Raw genomic sequence first — 12,876 nt, 5'->3', positions numbered from 1 at the left:
AAATATGTTTCAAAAGACATCAGCCAAAGAGTCTGGGAACCATTTATTTCCACAGAATGGACCTGAATGGATCCAATAGCTCAAGAGCTAAAATGATGAAAACAAAGCAGCTGGTGGTTTATTTCCAACAAGAACCGATGACGGGTGTGGTTTTATTCAAGGAGCTACAGTGAGAGTATAAACAACAAATACATTTCTCATCTCTTAACCGGACATCTCAAAATAAGATCTCACAACAGTTTGTGTCCACTGGAGAGCAGAACACGCACGCACACACACGCACACACACACCTTCACTCGCCTAAAAACTATCTGAGGCCCAGTTTCTTCTTCTCTTTTTGTTTCTTGCGAACCACTTCCATATTGCGGTCCTTCCACATGCTCTTCCTGAGTTTGATGGGACGGCTGCCGACGTACTTCCCTGAACAGATGAAGAGGGACACAGAGCGGCCACATTTACATCCAAAGACGTGTCAGCGTGACCTCAGAACATGGTGGAGAGAAGAGGCCTCCAAGTTATCACGTCCCAGTGTGTGACGACAGAGTTGAGGGTGTGTGTGTGTGTGTGTGCAGAAACTGACCGTTCATCTCTCTCATGGCTCGGACGTAGTCGTTTGGATCTTTGAAGCTGACAAAGCCGTAGCCTTTGGTCTTCCCAGTCCGTTTATCTCGGACCACCTGGTGACAACAGTCCATATGATGATGTCATTCATCCACTGAATGCACAGTTATGTTACCAGTAACAACACACACACACACACACACACACACACACACACACACACACACACACACACACACACACACACACACACACACACACAGAGTAAGGGTGTCACGCTAAGCATGCAAGCAAAGCTCTAAAGAGCTGTCTTCTGACTTAAGGCTGATTTATGGTCGCCTACGGAGACCCTCCCGGAGACGCTCTCCGTGGCTTGCGCGCGTCTCTATCCGGAGACCGCAAGGGTTGTGATTGGTCGGCTAACAACATCATTTCCAGAATCACTTTTCCGGTTTAGCTCCTTCCTCTCAGAACAACAACAGCGCCATTTTTGAAAGAGTTTACTGTGTGCCGGTCAATATTTGGTCAAAATTGTTTGCATTTCAACATCAACAAGCTCCAACTCCAACACCAGTCTTTCTCTCTCGCTCGCCATCGTTCACTGTGAGGAGTGGAACGGAGCCGGAAGGTGAACAATCAATCAACCACTTTCACCATAGGGTCGTCTAACGTAGCGCCGCCTACTGATCGGGAGGTGAACTGCCTTGCGTATCCGACAGCCCGAAAGGACGGAGAGCATCTCCGTGACTACGGAGACGGATTGACGAATAGCGACAGAGAAGCATAAAAAAGAAAAAGTTGTGAGATGAATTTAAAAGGTTTTTGTTTCTTTTTAACAGATATGCTGTCCAATAACAGCATTTTCCCCAAAATGGGGATGTAAAGCTCGCCATCAAATAAATATTTTGCTCTTTGAAGATTTTTTTGGGGGATATTCTAGTATTTGTTTTTCAATTTTTATAAAATGTGCATTTGGTTTTCCACAGCAGTGTTTCCTGTGCTTCAGCTTCACACACATTTGGGATTCTTTATGATTTTAGTCCTTTTTCCAGACACCCCCCCCCCTTGAGAACAAACAAGAATGATGCCAAACACACAACAACCAGGGTTGTGGCGCTCTCTTTCTCTCAATGTGCTCACAGAAACAGCCCACCTTAGCTTTAAGGAAAGATGGGTATCTGCTGAAGGCCCTCGCCAGTATGTCATCGTTGACCTCATTACCAAGATCTCCACAGAATATACGAAAATCATCTGCAACACAGGGAGGAAAGAAGGGTCAGACACACACTGCTCCAGCATCAAAGAGTCAGACAGTGAAAAAGCACTTCTACGTGCCTCTCTCATGCTAACTTTCTAAATATTCAGCACTTTGTGTGTTCGTCTACGACACTGTGGGAAGCACCCGGAGCAGAGGAAGGGAAAATAAAACTTATTCTGGAAAAATACGGCGATCAAAAATACGTTGGAAGCAGCGGCGGCTCCTCCATAGGGGCGATTTGTGCGACGCACTACCAAACACGGAGTTTTTTTTTTTTTTTTTTTTTTATCTAGTTGCTAAGGTGGGACTGATCTGCTGTAGGCAAACTGGTTGTATATGTCATTGTCCAATCAGATTAAGGTCGCGCCTGGTGTTGCTACGCCCATTTTGTGCGATTTCTGTCAGGCTCGAATTTGCACCAGGAAGCTCCCATTGACATGAATGGGACCTCGGTTTTTTTCAAAAATCCTGCTCCCAATGCATTTTCTATGAGGGTTTATGTGCTCGCACAAACGACGCACAACGTGCTTTCGTCATATGTCTGTTGCGCGGGACCATGAACATTCTACTTGTTGTTGTAACATTGTGGTTTTCAATAAAGAAAAAAAAAAAAAAACATTCTATGAAGAAGATGGCGAGTGCAACAATACGTTAGTGTTTCTGACAGAAGTACCCTTTAGTCGTCGTACTAATGCGGAGAAGGAAGTTTGGAAGAATTTTGCAGGATTTTCGGGCTCGCCTTGCGAGGCAAAGATGAAACCCAGGGCTCCACCAACCCTGCTATTTTTCCAGGTAGTATTTTGTAGCTAAATAACTTACCCTTCTGTGCTCAATCATTGACTTGTAATGATTTAAATCTTTCATATAATGTTGACAATGATAGCAGAATGTATAATGACACATTCATTGTTAATGGTGCAGTATTATATTTAAAAAAGAGAGAAATCTCACATAAGTAAGCTGCACTTAACCATGTTTGACAACTGGTTATGCTTTTCTAAGTCATATTTTCCAAAACTTCAATAAACACTTGACTTGGATTTATATGTTGTCATTTTAATTACATTCTTTAGAATGAAAATTGAATGAATCTTATCATTAAGAGCTTATGTGTTTACTTATTTCATAGAATCCTGGAACAATATGAGGAAAATAAATAAATAATGGTTAAGGTGTTATATTAACTGATTGGCAAATTATGCAAAAAATAACAAAAAATGATTTAAAATTATTACAATAAATTATGCTACCTAGACAAATATACCTCAGTCCTATGGACTTTTATGGTCCTTATGGACATAACGGGGGAAATTGCAGAGTCACTTTGGTTATTTTGCAGACCAAATAACCCCTCGACTCTGCGTTGTGTTTATTTAAGGAAGACAAGGAGTTTCTGGACGATTGGACATTTTATTTCCTGTGTGGGAACATAACAGGTTTGCATCAGTGCAATCGGTTCAGCTTCGCACTGCACACTCTGATGCAGCTTTCACAGACTGGAAATTGCACTACCTAAAAAAAATGTCAGGAGCCGCCACTGGTTGGAAGTACTGACAGTCCCTGCGGTGACAGACGGGCTCCTGTCTGCTTTGCTGCGAGTCGTTAGCGGTGGTTGTTTACAGGTGCCTCAGCTTCTCTGACTGAAGCTGTATCAGGGATCTGAAGATTCTAAGGAACAGGCTCCATATGACAGCAAGGAAAATTTGGTTTCTGCAGGTCTTTACATGATCGATATCTTTCTACAACTGAACATATGATCGAAATCCTCGTTGTGACAACACTGCAGTAGGTTGAGAAGAGCAACATTTCTGTGTGTCCTGCAGCCTGCAGACAGTTCTTTACCTGATTCCCACTCCAGCAGACTCGGGTCCTCCCAGGACGTCCCCGCTGCCGTGCGGATGCACTTCTTCACCTTCTCGTTCTTTCCCTTCTTCTTGTCTTCTGCAGCGCTTTCAACGGGCTGGAAAACACACACCCAGACATCACATGATGGCTTTACCTGTGTGACGCCAGCGCACAGTTCTGAGATGAACAGTAACACTGGCCTGCAGAAAATAAATAAATAAATCTGGATTTCCTGTGAGATTTCTTCCAAAACGATGAACCGTCCGGCTGAAACACTCAGTCAGTTTAGGGAAACCCTCCATGAATACTCCGGAAGGGTGTGATCATGGTACTCTATATAATGCATACTCACAGAGGTTTTTATGGGCAACACTTTACCTCTTTTGTTTTTTTTTGCACTTCTCTGATGATGTAACTACAGTTATTGGTCAAGCCAACAGAGCATCTACTTCAAGGCAGGAACTAAAAGAATAAAGACTCTGCAAAGGGATTTCTATGGACTTCCTGCGGTACAGAACCAAATAAAAAGGAAACAATTAAGTTTCTGCAGTCAGAAAGAACCTCATGATGAAATTCCCTTTGACACGATGTCCCATTAGCTCTATGAGAAGCCTCGAGCCGAGCCAAAATGACCCAACCAGGAACCAACAGAAGAGATCAGATTTCTCCAGTTACAAATAACTTCACCGACTCCTTGTCGAGGTTAGAAAGGAATGTAACATCTCTGCATGTACAAACTCAATCAAGGTGACCTGGCTGCAGCATGTTATCCCAGCAGAGCACCTAGGTGTGCTTGTGGTTCCCAGAGTTTCTTCAGGTGGAACGGGAGGCCGAGCCTTCAGTTCTCAGGCCCCTCTGCTCACAGAACCATGCAACTGTGCAGCTTCTCATTCATTTGCTCTCTCTATGGAAGTGAGTGGTGAGTCAACCAAATGACTTCAGTCGGCATGCAGCTCCACACATCATCATTCATTCCATCCTAACATCATTCCATCCTGATGAATGTGTCAGTAATAAACCTACAGAAATAGCAATGTTTTATCTGGGAGAAAGGGCCAAGTATTAAAGGATTTATTGAACTCTTTGGCCTCTGTGCTTAAAAACAAACAGAATAACTAGATTTCTTTCTTGGAAAATAATTATTTACTCTGCGATATCATGGATTCATTTAAAAAAAAAAAAAAGAAGAAAAGTGTTGGAAGCATTGCTCCATTCTTATGCTGGTGACGTCAGTCTGCAGCCTTGTTTATTACAATATTTAGTCATTTTCCCTGTAGTATGAAAAATGGTATCAAGTGTTTTCCTTGGTATCAGCATTAAGTCAGAAGATCTTGTTTAGTGACACTTCAGACACTATTTCCCAAGTTTAGGAAGCCTTTCACATTTAGAACCATGTTCTGTTAGAAGAACAAATGCTGGAGGCCAAATGTTCTTCCATGTGGCGCAGATGGAAGTCAGCTGCTACAAACTTTAATGGCTGCAAAGTGACCGGTGACCCTTTTCCCTTCTACTGGGCTGTTATGCAACAACCTTCGACCAAATTGTGCACGAAGCCTTCTGTCTTTCGGCTACTTCTGACAGCATCAGTGCGTGGAACATGTTGAAAGATGCGGGACTAAGGGCTCAGAGCAAAGCTGGAAACTCACCTCGGTGTGGGGGGGCTCAGGCTCAGGCATGCTTGGACCGATGACGGCGCCGCTGTCGTCATTCTCCTTCTTGTCGAGAAGGCCGGCTGCGATTACTGCTGCCTGCTGCTCTGCAACCCGTGCTGCCAGCTCCTCCTGAAAGATGCACACCCCTCCCTCTGGTTCATACACTGACAACACACAGCTCAAACAGAGACCGTCTCTAATCTCACGATACGATACGATACGATACGATACACGATATTCAGCCAACGATGCCATAGGATTCGATACGATACACTTACATCATTTTCTGGGGGAAATAAAGGGACAGTGTGATTTGACATGAATAGACGCTGATTGGACTGGTGGTCCAACCTTTGAACCGGTAGGACAACACAGCCAGACAAACAGAAACAAACGAACGTGTCACAAACGTGAGAGCTGTGCACTTTATACGACATTTTCATGAACTCATTTATCACTGTTTTGTATAACGTGACCCCCCGGCATTGTATTGTATTACCTTAATGTTCTGTGTTTTCACTAATTGTAACGTCTGACTTTTCAATAAAGTTTGCTTTAAAAAAAATAATAAATAAATCGATACTCGCAGCTAAAACAAAAAACAAAAAAAAAAAGATACTTTATCGGGAAACGAAGTATCGATATGTATCACAGTATCGATAAAATTGCTCAGCCCTCGTCTTCATGACATGCGTCACAACCGGTTTCATGTTTACTAATACACAACCGCAGCCCTATATTTCTAATACAGTGAGCAGTAAGCCAGAGTTTCCTTTTAATGAGCATTGCTCTAAAAATAAAAACATGAACACACATTGTTCATGCACTGATCAAGATGCAAGTACCATTCTGGCTTGTCTTTGAGCCCGGACATCATTTCTCTTCTGTCCCATAGTGGCAGAAGGAGCAGAGTACACGGTTGGTGCTGCCTGGATGATGGATGGTGTTGGTTTCATGGAGGGCGGGGCTCCCTGTCTGGCAGGCGGAGCCGACACCATCGAGGCTATATTACGAACCTGAGGGCAAACACCAGCAAACACAGTAGTAATTTTAGCTAAACGATTAGCAATGATGCTAATAAGAAGAAGAATACCTTTATCCGTCCCACAGTGGGACATTTTTATGTTGCAACAGCAAGAGATAAAAAAAATAAAATAAAATACCAAAAATAGTATATATAAAAAAAATTTAATAACAATATATATTGTTTCTATAACATATACACATATGATGTATATTATTTAAAAAAATTTTACTATTAAAAAAAAAAATAAAAAAAAAAAATAACAATATATTGTTAAAAATTAAATATATATATATATATACACACACACACACACACACACACACAAACACAGTGTTTTAATGTACACCATTGCACGGTTGGGAATATATCTGGTTGGTATATTATTGCACATTAAACTGTCTCAGTCTTAGTGAGTGTGGGGTCCCCTGGGAGCACAACTGGCTGTGAAGTCTGACAGCTGCAGGGAGGAAGCACCTGCGATAGATGGTGTTAAGAGGAAGCACTTTTTCCTCTGTCCACAAACAGTGACTGCTGACAACATTCCAATAAGAAGTGAAACAGTGCTGTAAAAGGCTGACGGGGTTTACCGACCTGAGGAGCAGCTGCCATGTGTTGGATAGGCTGAGAGGGGCCCTGAGGCATTGGACCCTGCAGGGAAGGAGGGACCATCATCGGAGGAGGTGGAGGGGGTCGGGGCATAGGAGGCGCTATTGGAGGACCACGCATCATCGGCAGCCTTTGACCACCTAACGGCATAGTGCTATTATTAACAAATACACACACACACACACACACAGTATATACATTTATATACTTTGAAGTTTTTGCTGCAAAGGGTGGTTGTACAAGATGTCGGATCATACGGGGATTCTTTCTATCGTGCAGTAATGCAAGAAAAGTGTATACCCTCCTCCAGCTGGAAGTTTTTATGTATCACTTTCTCAATACCCCCCCCACCTTTTTTCTTTTTCCTTTTTTACAAATGTAGTGGAAAATTGTGTGTCTGATGAGCTTTCAGTCAGGTTTAAACAGGTATCTTTTAAAATGGTTTAAAGCAGCTCCCAGGGCTTCTCACCCCACTGAAACATCCCTCACTCATCTTCTGGTTCCTCTGTACCTCAGAACCGGTTTCAGTACCACACATCACTGTATAATATGACACTTTCAGGCACAGCACCCGTCTAACGTGCAGCACTCGGATACAAATCTTATGGAATAATTCAGTGAGTGAGAAATCCAGTGGTGATCCTACCAGGTCTCTGCAGGATGTGTGGGACAAAGGCTGGTCTCATGATGGGAGGTGGAGGAGGACGAACTGGAGGAACTGGGACAGACAGAAGTCACACACACAGCGAGTTTAATAAAAACATCTGCAGGAACTCAATTCAGTTTATTTATATAGCGCCAAATTACAACAAATGTCATCTCAAGCCACTTAAATAGTATAGTCCAATTCAAGCCAACTGGAATTCAATTCATTGTAATCATAATTAATTTCAAAATAATCCAATTCATGCATATAGAGCCAATTCAAAAACAGTTTCCTCGCTAAAGAAACCAACAGATTTGGACTGAAGACAAGTTTCAGTCCAACCTCCCGTCCTGAGCGTGCCTGAGACGACTGTGGAAAGGAACGACTCCCTTTTAACAGGAAGAAACCTCTGGCAGAACCAGACTCAGGAAGGGTGGCCATCCGCCTCGACCAGCGGGGGTTTGTTAGGACAGAAAAGAGGGGACAACAATCTAGAGAAACTACATAAAGAAAATTTCTCCATGAAGTGCTCAGGTCCAAAGATAACGACTTCAGTTTTGTCTGAATTTAGCAGCAGAGAGTTCTGAGTCATCCAGGTCTTTATGTCTTTAAGACATGCTTGTAGTCTGACCAACCTATTGGGTTCCTCTGGTTTTATAGATAAGTACAGCTGAGTATCATCAGCATAGCAATGGAAATTTATTCCATGCTGTCTAATAATGTTACCTAATGGAAGCATGTATAAAGTGAAAAGAATCGGTCCAAGCACAGAACCCTGGGGAACTCCATGACTTACTCTGGTGTGTGAGGAAGATTCTTCATTTACAAGAACAAACTGAAATCTATCAGATAAATATGACTTAAACCAGCCTAATCCAGTTCCTTTAATCCCAATAACATGTTCAAGTCTGTGTAATAAGATACTGTGATCAACCGTATCAAATGCAGCACTGAGATCCAACAGGACAAGCACAGACACAACAGCTATCAGAGGCTAAGAGGAGATCATTGGTAACTTTCAGCAGTGCAGTTTCTGTGTGACAGCCGAGTGAGGTCTGTGCTGTGAGCCTCACAGTGGGGTCGTATGTACCCCTGAAACAACTTTCACTTTGATCAGTCACTACATGAATAAAGGTGTCCTCTGAACACCTCTTTACCTCTGACTAAAGGTAACATCGTTCTACACCTGGTTAAAAATGTATTTTCAAAACCACGAGCAACAACAATAATTCCAGACAAAGGATAGATGGATACATATATGCCAAGTAACTTCCAGACTGGAAACATAAAGACTGTTTTCATAAGCAGTTCCTACTGCATTGTTGTTCCAACAAAATAACATTTTAAAAAGTAAAGATGTTGTCTCTCTCCGTTTAAAAATACTAACAAGTACTAACCATTTTTCTTCTTGTTTGGCTTGTATTCATCTCTTGTCATATTAACCAATTCCTGAATGTGGTACTCATGATTCTAATTTTGTACATTGTAAATAGTCTGTAGTTATACATCATATTTTGGTCTGGCTGACCACTCAAAGTACTTTTATACTACAAGCCACACACACACACACACTTATATTACCTGGTCCCATGAACGCTGGTGGTGGAGGACCAACAAAACTCGCTGCTCTGGCCTCTAATGTCTGCTGGACCTGAGTGACAGACAGGACAAGGAGAAAATTCTTTTCACAAAGACTAGAAAACATTTCCACAGATTTTCTCTGTCAGTGAATTCTTTGGCTCGAGTTGCCCTTTAATAGTTCACATAATCTAAGTTATGACAAATGTAATCCATAATCCATAATGTAAAGTAATCCATGACATACAAACCTGTCTGTAGGTGTTCGTGCCGATAATTGGCCGCACTATTGGAACCGCAGACAGAGCCAAAGCTACAGGAACCGGCTCCATGTTAGGTGGACTTCCTGGTACTGGACCGCCAAGAACCTCTTGCTCAAAACTGCGGAGGTATTGACATTTAAAACAACACGTTATCAAACCTAAAAAGTGAAATGATATCAGTGAAACATTTACTGTTTAGCAAAAAGAATATAAGAACACATAAAAGGCAGGTTGGCACAAGCAGTCAGTGTCTGAGACTGTTGGGCCTGTTGCTTAATCATTGGGTCATGCAGAGGACGGATCGGTGTGGTTACTTATGTCCATCCACTTGTGCAGTGTTCTCCTTTGTACAAAGTGATAACGAAGGCTGGCTCTGTGCTGGGGGCCGGCTCAGGAGCCCCCAGAGCTGATTGTTCAGTTTATTTGAGTCTCTGGCTCTGAGTGACGCGGCAAAGCAGACTGTACTCTCCGCCACAGACTTCTGGAGGATGCGCCACATCCTGCTGCAGACATTGAAGGAACTAGAGTCCCATTTGCACCATAAGCCACTTTCACAGGAACTCTGGTGTCCTGAAATGTTCTAGATGTTTCAGAGCAGCATAGTGTGAAGACACACACACACACGCACACTACACTAGTGAGTTTGTCCCTTCTGCTCATCTGTATGCTGCTTTCTGCTCGCTCATTGTGATTGTGGATACATGCAGATTAATCAATTCACAATAAGGAGCCTCATCTGCTGTTCTCAACGTGTTGTTAAAGTGGAACTCCGGGGCATTTGAAGCGCAATCCCATTGCTAGAGGTTGTCAAATACTGATAGTAGGACACAGACAGGTCCAAATCGGCACTCCCTGTGTGGAGATCGCGCTGTTCGCTCAGCCTGTCATGCGAGGCTAATACGTGGTGGCTAAGGGGCAAGCGCTAACCCTTCCACGTAAAACAATAACTTGCACACTGCAGAAACGTCACACCACTTTATAAACCATCCGACAATAAAGTCACAAGCCTTACCATCAAAACCATATGCATGGTTCTCACATTACTGGCATGGGGACGTTACAAAACAACTTTATAAACAGCATGTAACTCACCGGTTAGTTGTACGCTTGCGCATGTGAAAGCCCAAAAGAGTCGATGGACGATAATCACGTATACAAAACAATTATCTTCTCTAGAAAAACTGCGTTCAAGTATTTAAAACATTACAACAATACATGCCCAGTAATATTGGTAGTTTCAGGACCACAAGTACTAATAACAGAAAATACTCATCTGAGCGGCTTCAACTAATTTTGGCCTTTCAGTTTTTATCAAATAAAGACTGTTCTTTCTGCTCAGGCCTGACAAGGATCTCTAAAGAAGAAGCCCGACACCTGTCCATGAACTGAGGCAACGTTGAAAGAAGAGTGGGCCAAAATTCCTCCACAACCATGAGAGAGACTGATAATGTTGTACAGAAAACCATCGCTTTAACTTGCTTCTACAAGCTGCTGGATCATGGAGTTCACTTAGTTTTTCACACACTGCTTCTGTGCTTTATTAAATAAATAATAACAGTGTAATATGTCATGTTTTTGTTCATCTGAGGTTGAATTTACTGAATACCTACTTTAACCGACTGAGGACCTTATGGTTTTTATTATGTCCTGATACATAAAACATTCAAACTGAAAGAGGGTGAACTTTAATTGTTCAGGAGAAGCAAGGGGTTTTATTTCAACAAGGGGTGTTAAAACAACCTGAATGGAAATTTATTTGACCTGTTTTTAGTTAGTTACAGTGTTTGTCCCAGAGAGAAGCTGTTCTCCGACTCAAACCAAGAACATCCTGCAGAACAGAGATAACGTGACCAGATGTTGTCATCGGGTCTGATATGTTCTGGTGATGTATGTGCGCATGTTGCCGAGATCTGAGTGACTTTTGTTAGTATGGTGAGCTGAAGCTGAAGGGAGCCTCAGTGTGAAAGCGGCCTGATGAATCAGGTGTACTCACAGAGCCATCTCTGCTTCCATCTCTTTCAGACGCTCCTCTCCTGATTTGACCGCCATGCTGCAAGAAAAAAAAACACTGTGGTCAAAACCTAGCCAAGTAATAAAACTTTTCTTCAGCTGATGTTGACTAGCTTCATTAGCGGCAGTATTTGGCGCTGGGATTTCTAATGTTTCGGCAGTTTAAGCAGTCAGCCTGAGCCTACCAGGAGAGCCGCTCAGTGGCTTACAGTCGGGATGCATTTTACTCACACTGACGCTGTTTTAGCCTCTGTGTCTCCACGTTTACTAAATTTAAGAACGTGATCTTGATTCCCCTCGATTAAAATGAAAATCGAACAAATTACAATTCGCTTAATTAAAAGGTGCTACTTCGGGCAAACCTAACATTTAGCACAACACCATTATCAGGCCGTTGCAACATTAGCTTCGTATAGTTTTGAGCCTTTCCTGACTGACGGTGCTCGGATTTTCAAGTAAACTAGCTCAGGCTGCACCTAAGTTTGATCAAAAGCACCTCAACCAGCAACTCGTCATTAACAACAGACAATTCAGCAAACTCATTTGTTCTATGAACACAGTTACTTACATGTTTAAAGGAAAAAAGCAACAACTAGCCACTGAATGAGCTACAATGCTAACCACTGTGGATTTTCTCCTTCTTTTTCAGTAGTATTGGTGGTTGATAACCAGCTTAGAGGCTTATTACCGCCACCTACTGGCGTGGAATGTTTTCCAGTCTCGTTTCGAGTAAAGTTAAGTACTTCCTGTGAAGCTGTCCCAAGCAAACAATTTTATTCTCTAATATGCTGTATTAAATCATTATTTTAGTCATAATTTTATTTTATTTTAAGATCCTGATGTTTGTTTTTAAAATTTTAAACGGCCCCTGAGTATTTAAACTAATACATATTCACAGACCAATCAGAGCTCTGAGGTCGGCAAACAAACTTTACCTGGATGTGCCTAAATGCAAGGAAAGGCGATCGAGCTTTTGCAGTGGTTGCCCCTAAACTTTGGAATGGGTTACCGCTGCATATTCGTTCATCAGAAACTCTCGAAACTTTGAAACATCTCTTAACACCCACCTTTCAGACCTGGGTGAAACAAATGTTGTCTGTGTGTAAATTGTTTTTTGTTATCTTTTGCTGAATTTCTTTGTTAAATACAGCACTAGCCTGACTACGTCATACTCACGATTCTAGTCAGAATGTGAGTCTGATACCGCTCAATAGAGATTTGGGTATTGGGCGTGTTTTTTTATTGTTAAAAATCTGTTGGATTTTTAACAATAAAATCCAACAGATAACTGTTGGATTTTATTGTTATTTATTTATGTAAAGCACTTTGGTTGACCCAGGTTGTTATAAGGTGCTATATAAATAAACGTGACCTTGACCTTATTTTTTACTGTTGTAAGTGCAATGCAGGAAGTTGGATCCGTCATTCC

The 12,876-nt window shown here is 42.1% G+C and overlaps 1 protein-coding gene across 1 annotated transcript; it reads right to left on the bottom strand.

Annotated features, from left to right (window-relative positions):
* Positions 1–114: 114 nt before the first annotated feature.
* On the bottom strand, positions 115–12,129 carry rbm42 (RNA binding motif protein 42). The gene is made up of 12 exons (XM_075464734.1): positions 12,016–12,129; positions 11,431–11,487; positions 9,426–9,555; positions 9,178–9,247; positions 7,597–7,668; positions 6,936–7,090; positions 6,163–6,333; positions 5,312–5,446; positions 3,663–3,780; positions 1,716–1,813; positions 582–678; positions 115–421 (listed from the first exon to the last, which is right to left on the bottom strand). The coding sequence occupies exons 2-12, from the start codon at positions 11,484–11,486 to the stop codon at positions 309–311; spliced, it is 1,215 nt and encodes a 404-aa protein (XP_075320849.1). The 5' UTR covers position 11,487; positions 12,016–12,129; the 3' UTR covers positions 115–308.
* Between the last annotated feature and the right edge of the window lie 747 nt (positions 12,130–12,876).

The sequence above is a fragment of the Odontesthes bonariensis genome, chromosome 5 (genome assembly GCF_027942865.1).
Source record: "Odontesthes bonariensis isolate fOdoBon6 chromosome 5, fOdoBon6.hap1, whole genome shotgun sequence".
Taxonomy (NCBI): Eukaryota; Metazoa; Chordata; class Actinopteri; order Atheriniformes; family Atherinopsidae; genus Odontesthes; species Odontesthes bonariensis.
The sequence above is the reverse complement of the archived record's forward strand: the minus strand, read 5'-3'. Positions and strand labels throughout refer to the sequence as shown.

What these genes read in the sequence shown, in the direction of transcription:
- rbm42 (XM_075464734.1), bottom strand. Translation starts at nt 11,486, where the DNA reads ATGGCGGTCAAATCAGGAGAGGAGCGTCTGAAAGAGATGGAAGCAGAG. An exon ending in GCACGAACACCTACAGACAG is followed by an intron (nt 9,248 to 9,425) that starts GTTTGTATGTCA and finishes TCTGTCACTCAG; the next exon opens with GTCCAGCAGACATTAGAGGC. An exon ending in CTCAAAGACAAGCCAGAATG is followed by an intron (nt 5,447 to 6,162) that starts GTACTTGCATCT and finishes TGCATCTTTCAG; the next exon opens with GAGGAGCTGGCAGCACGGGT.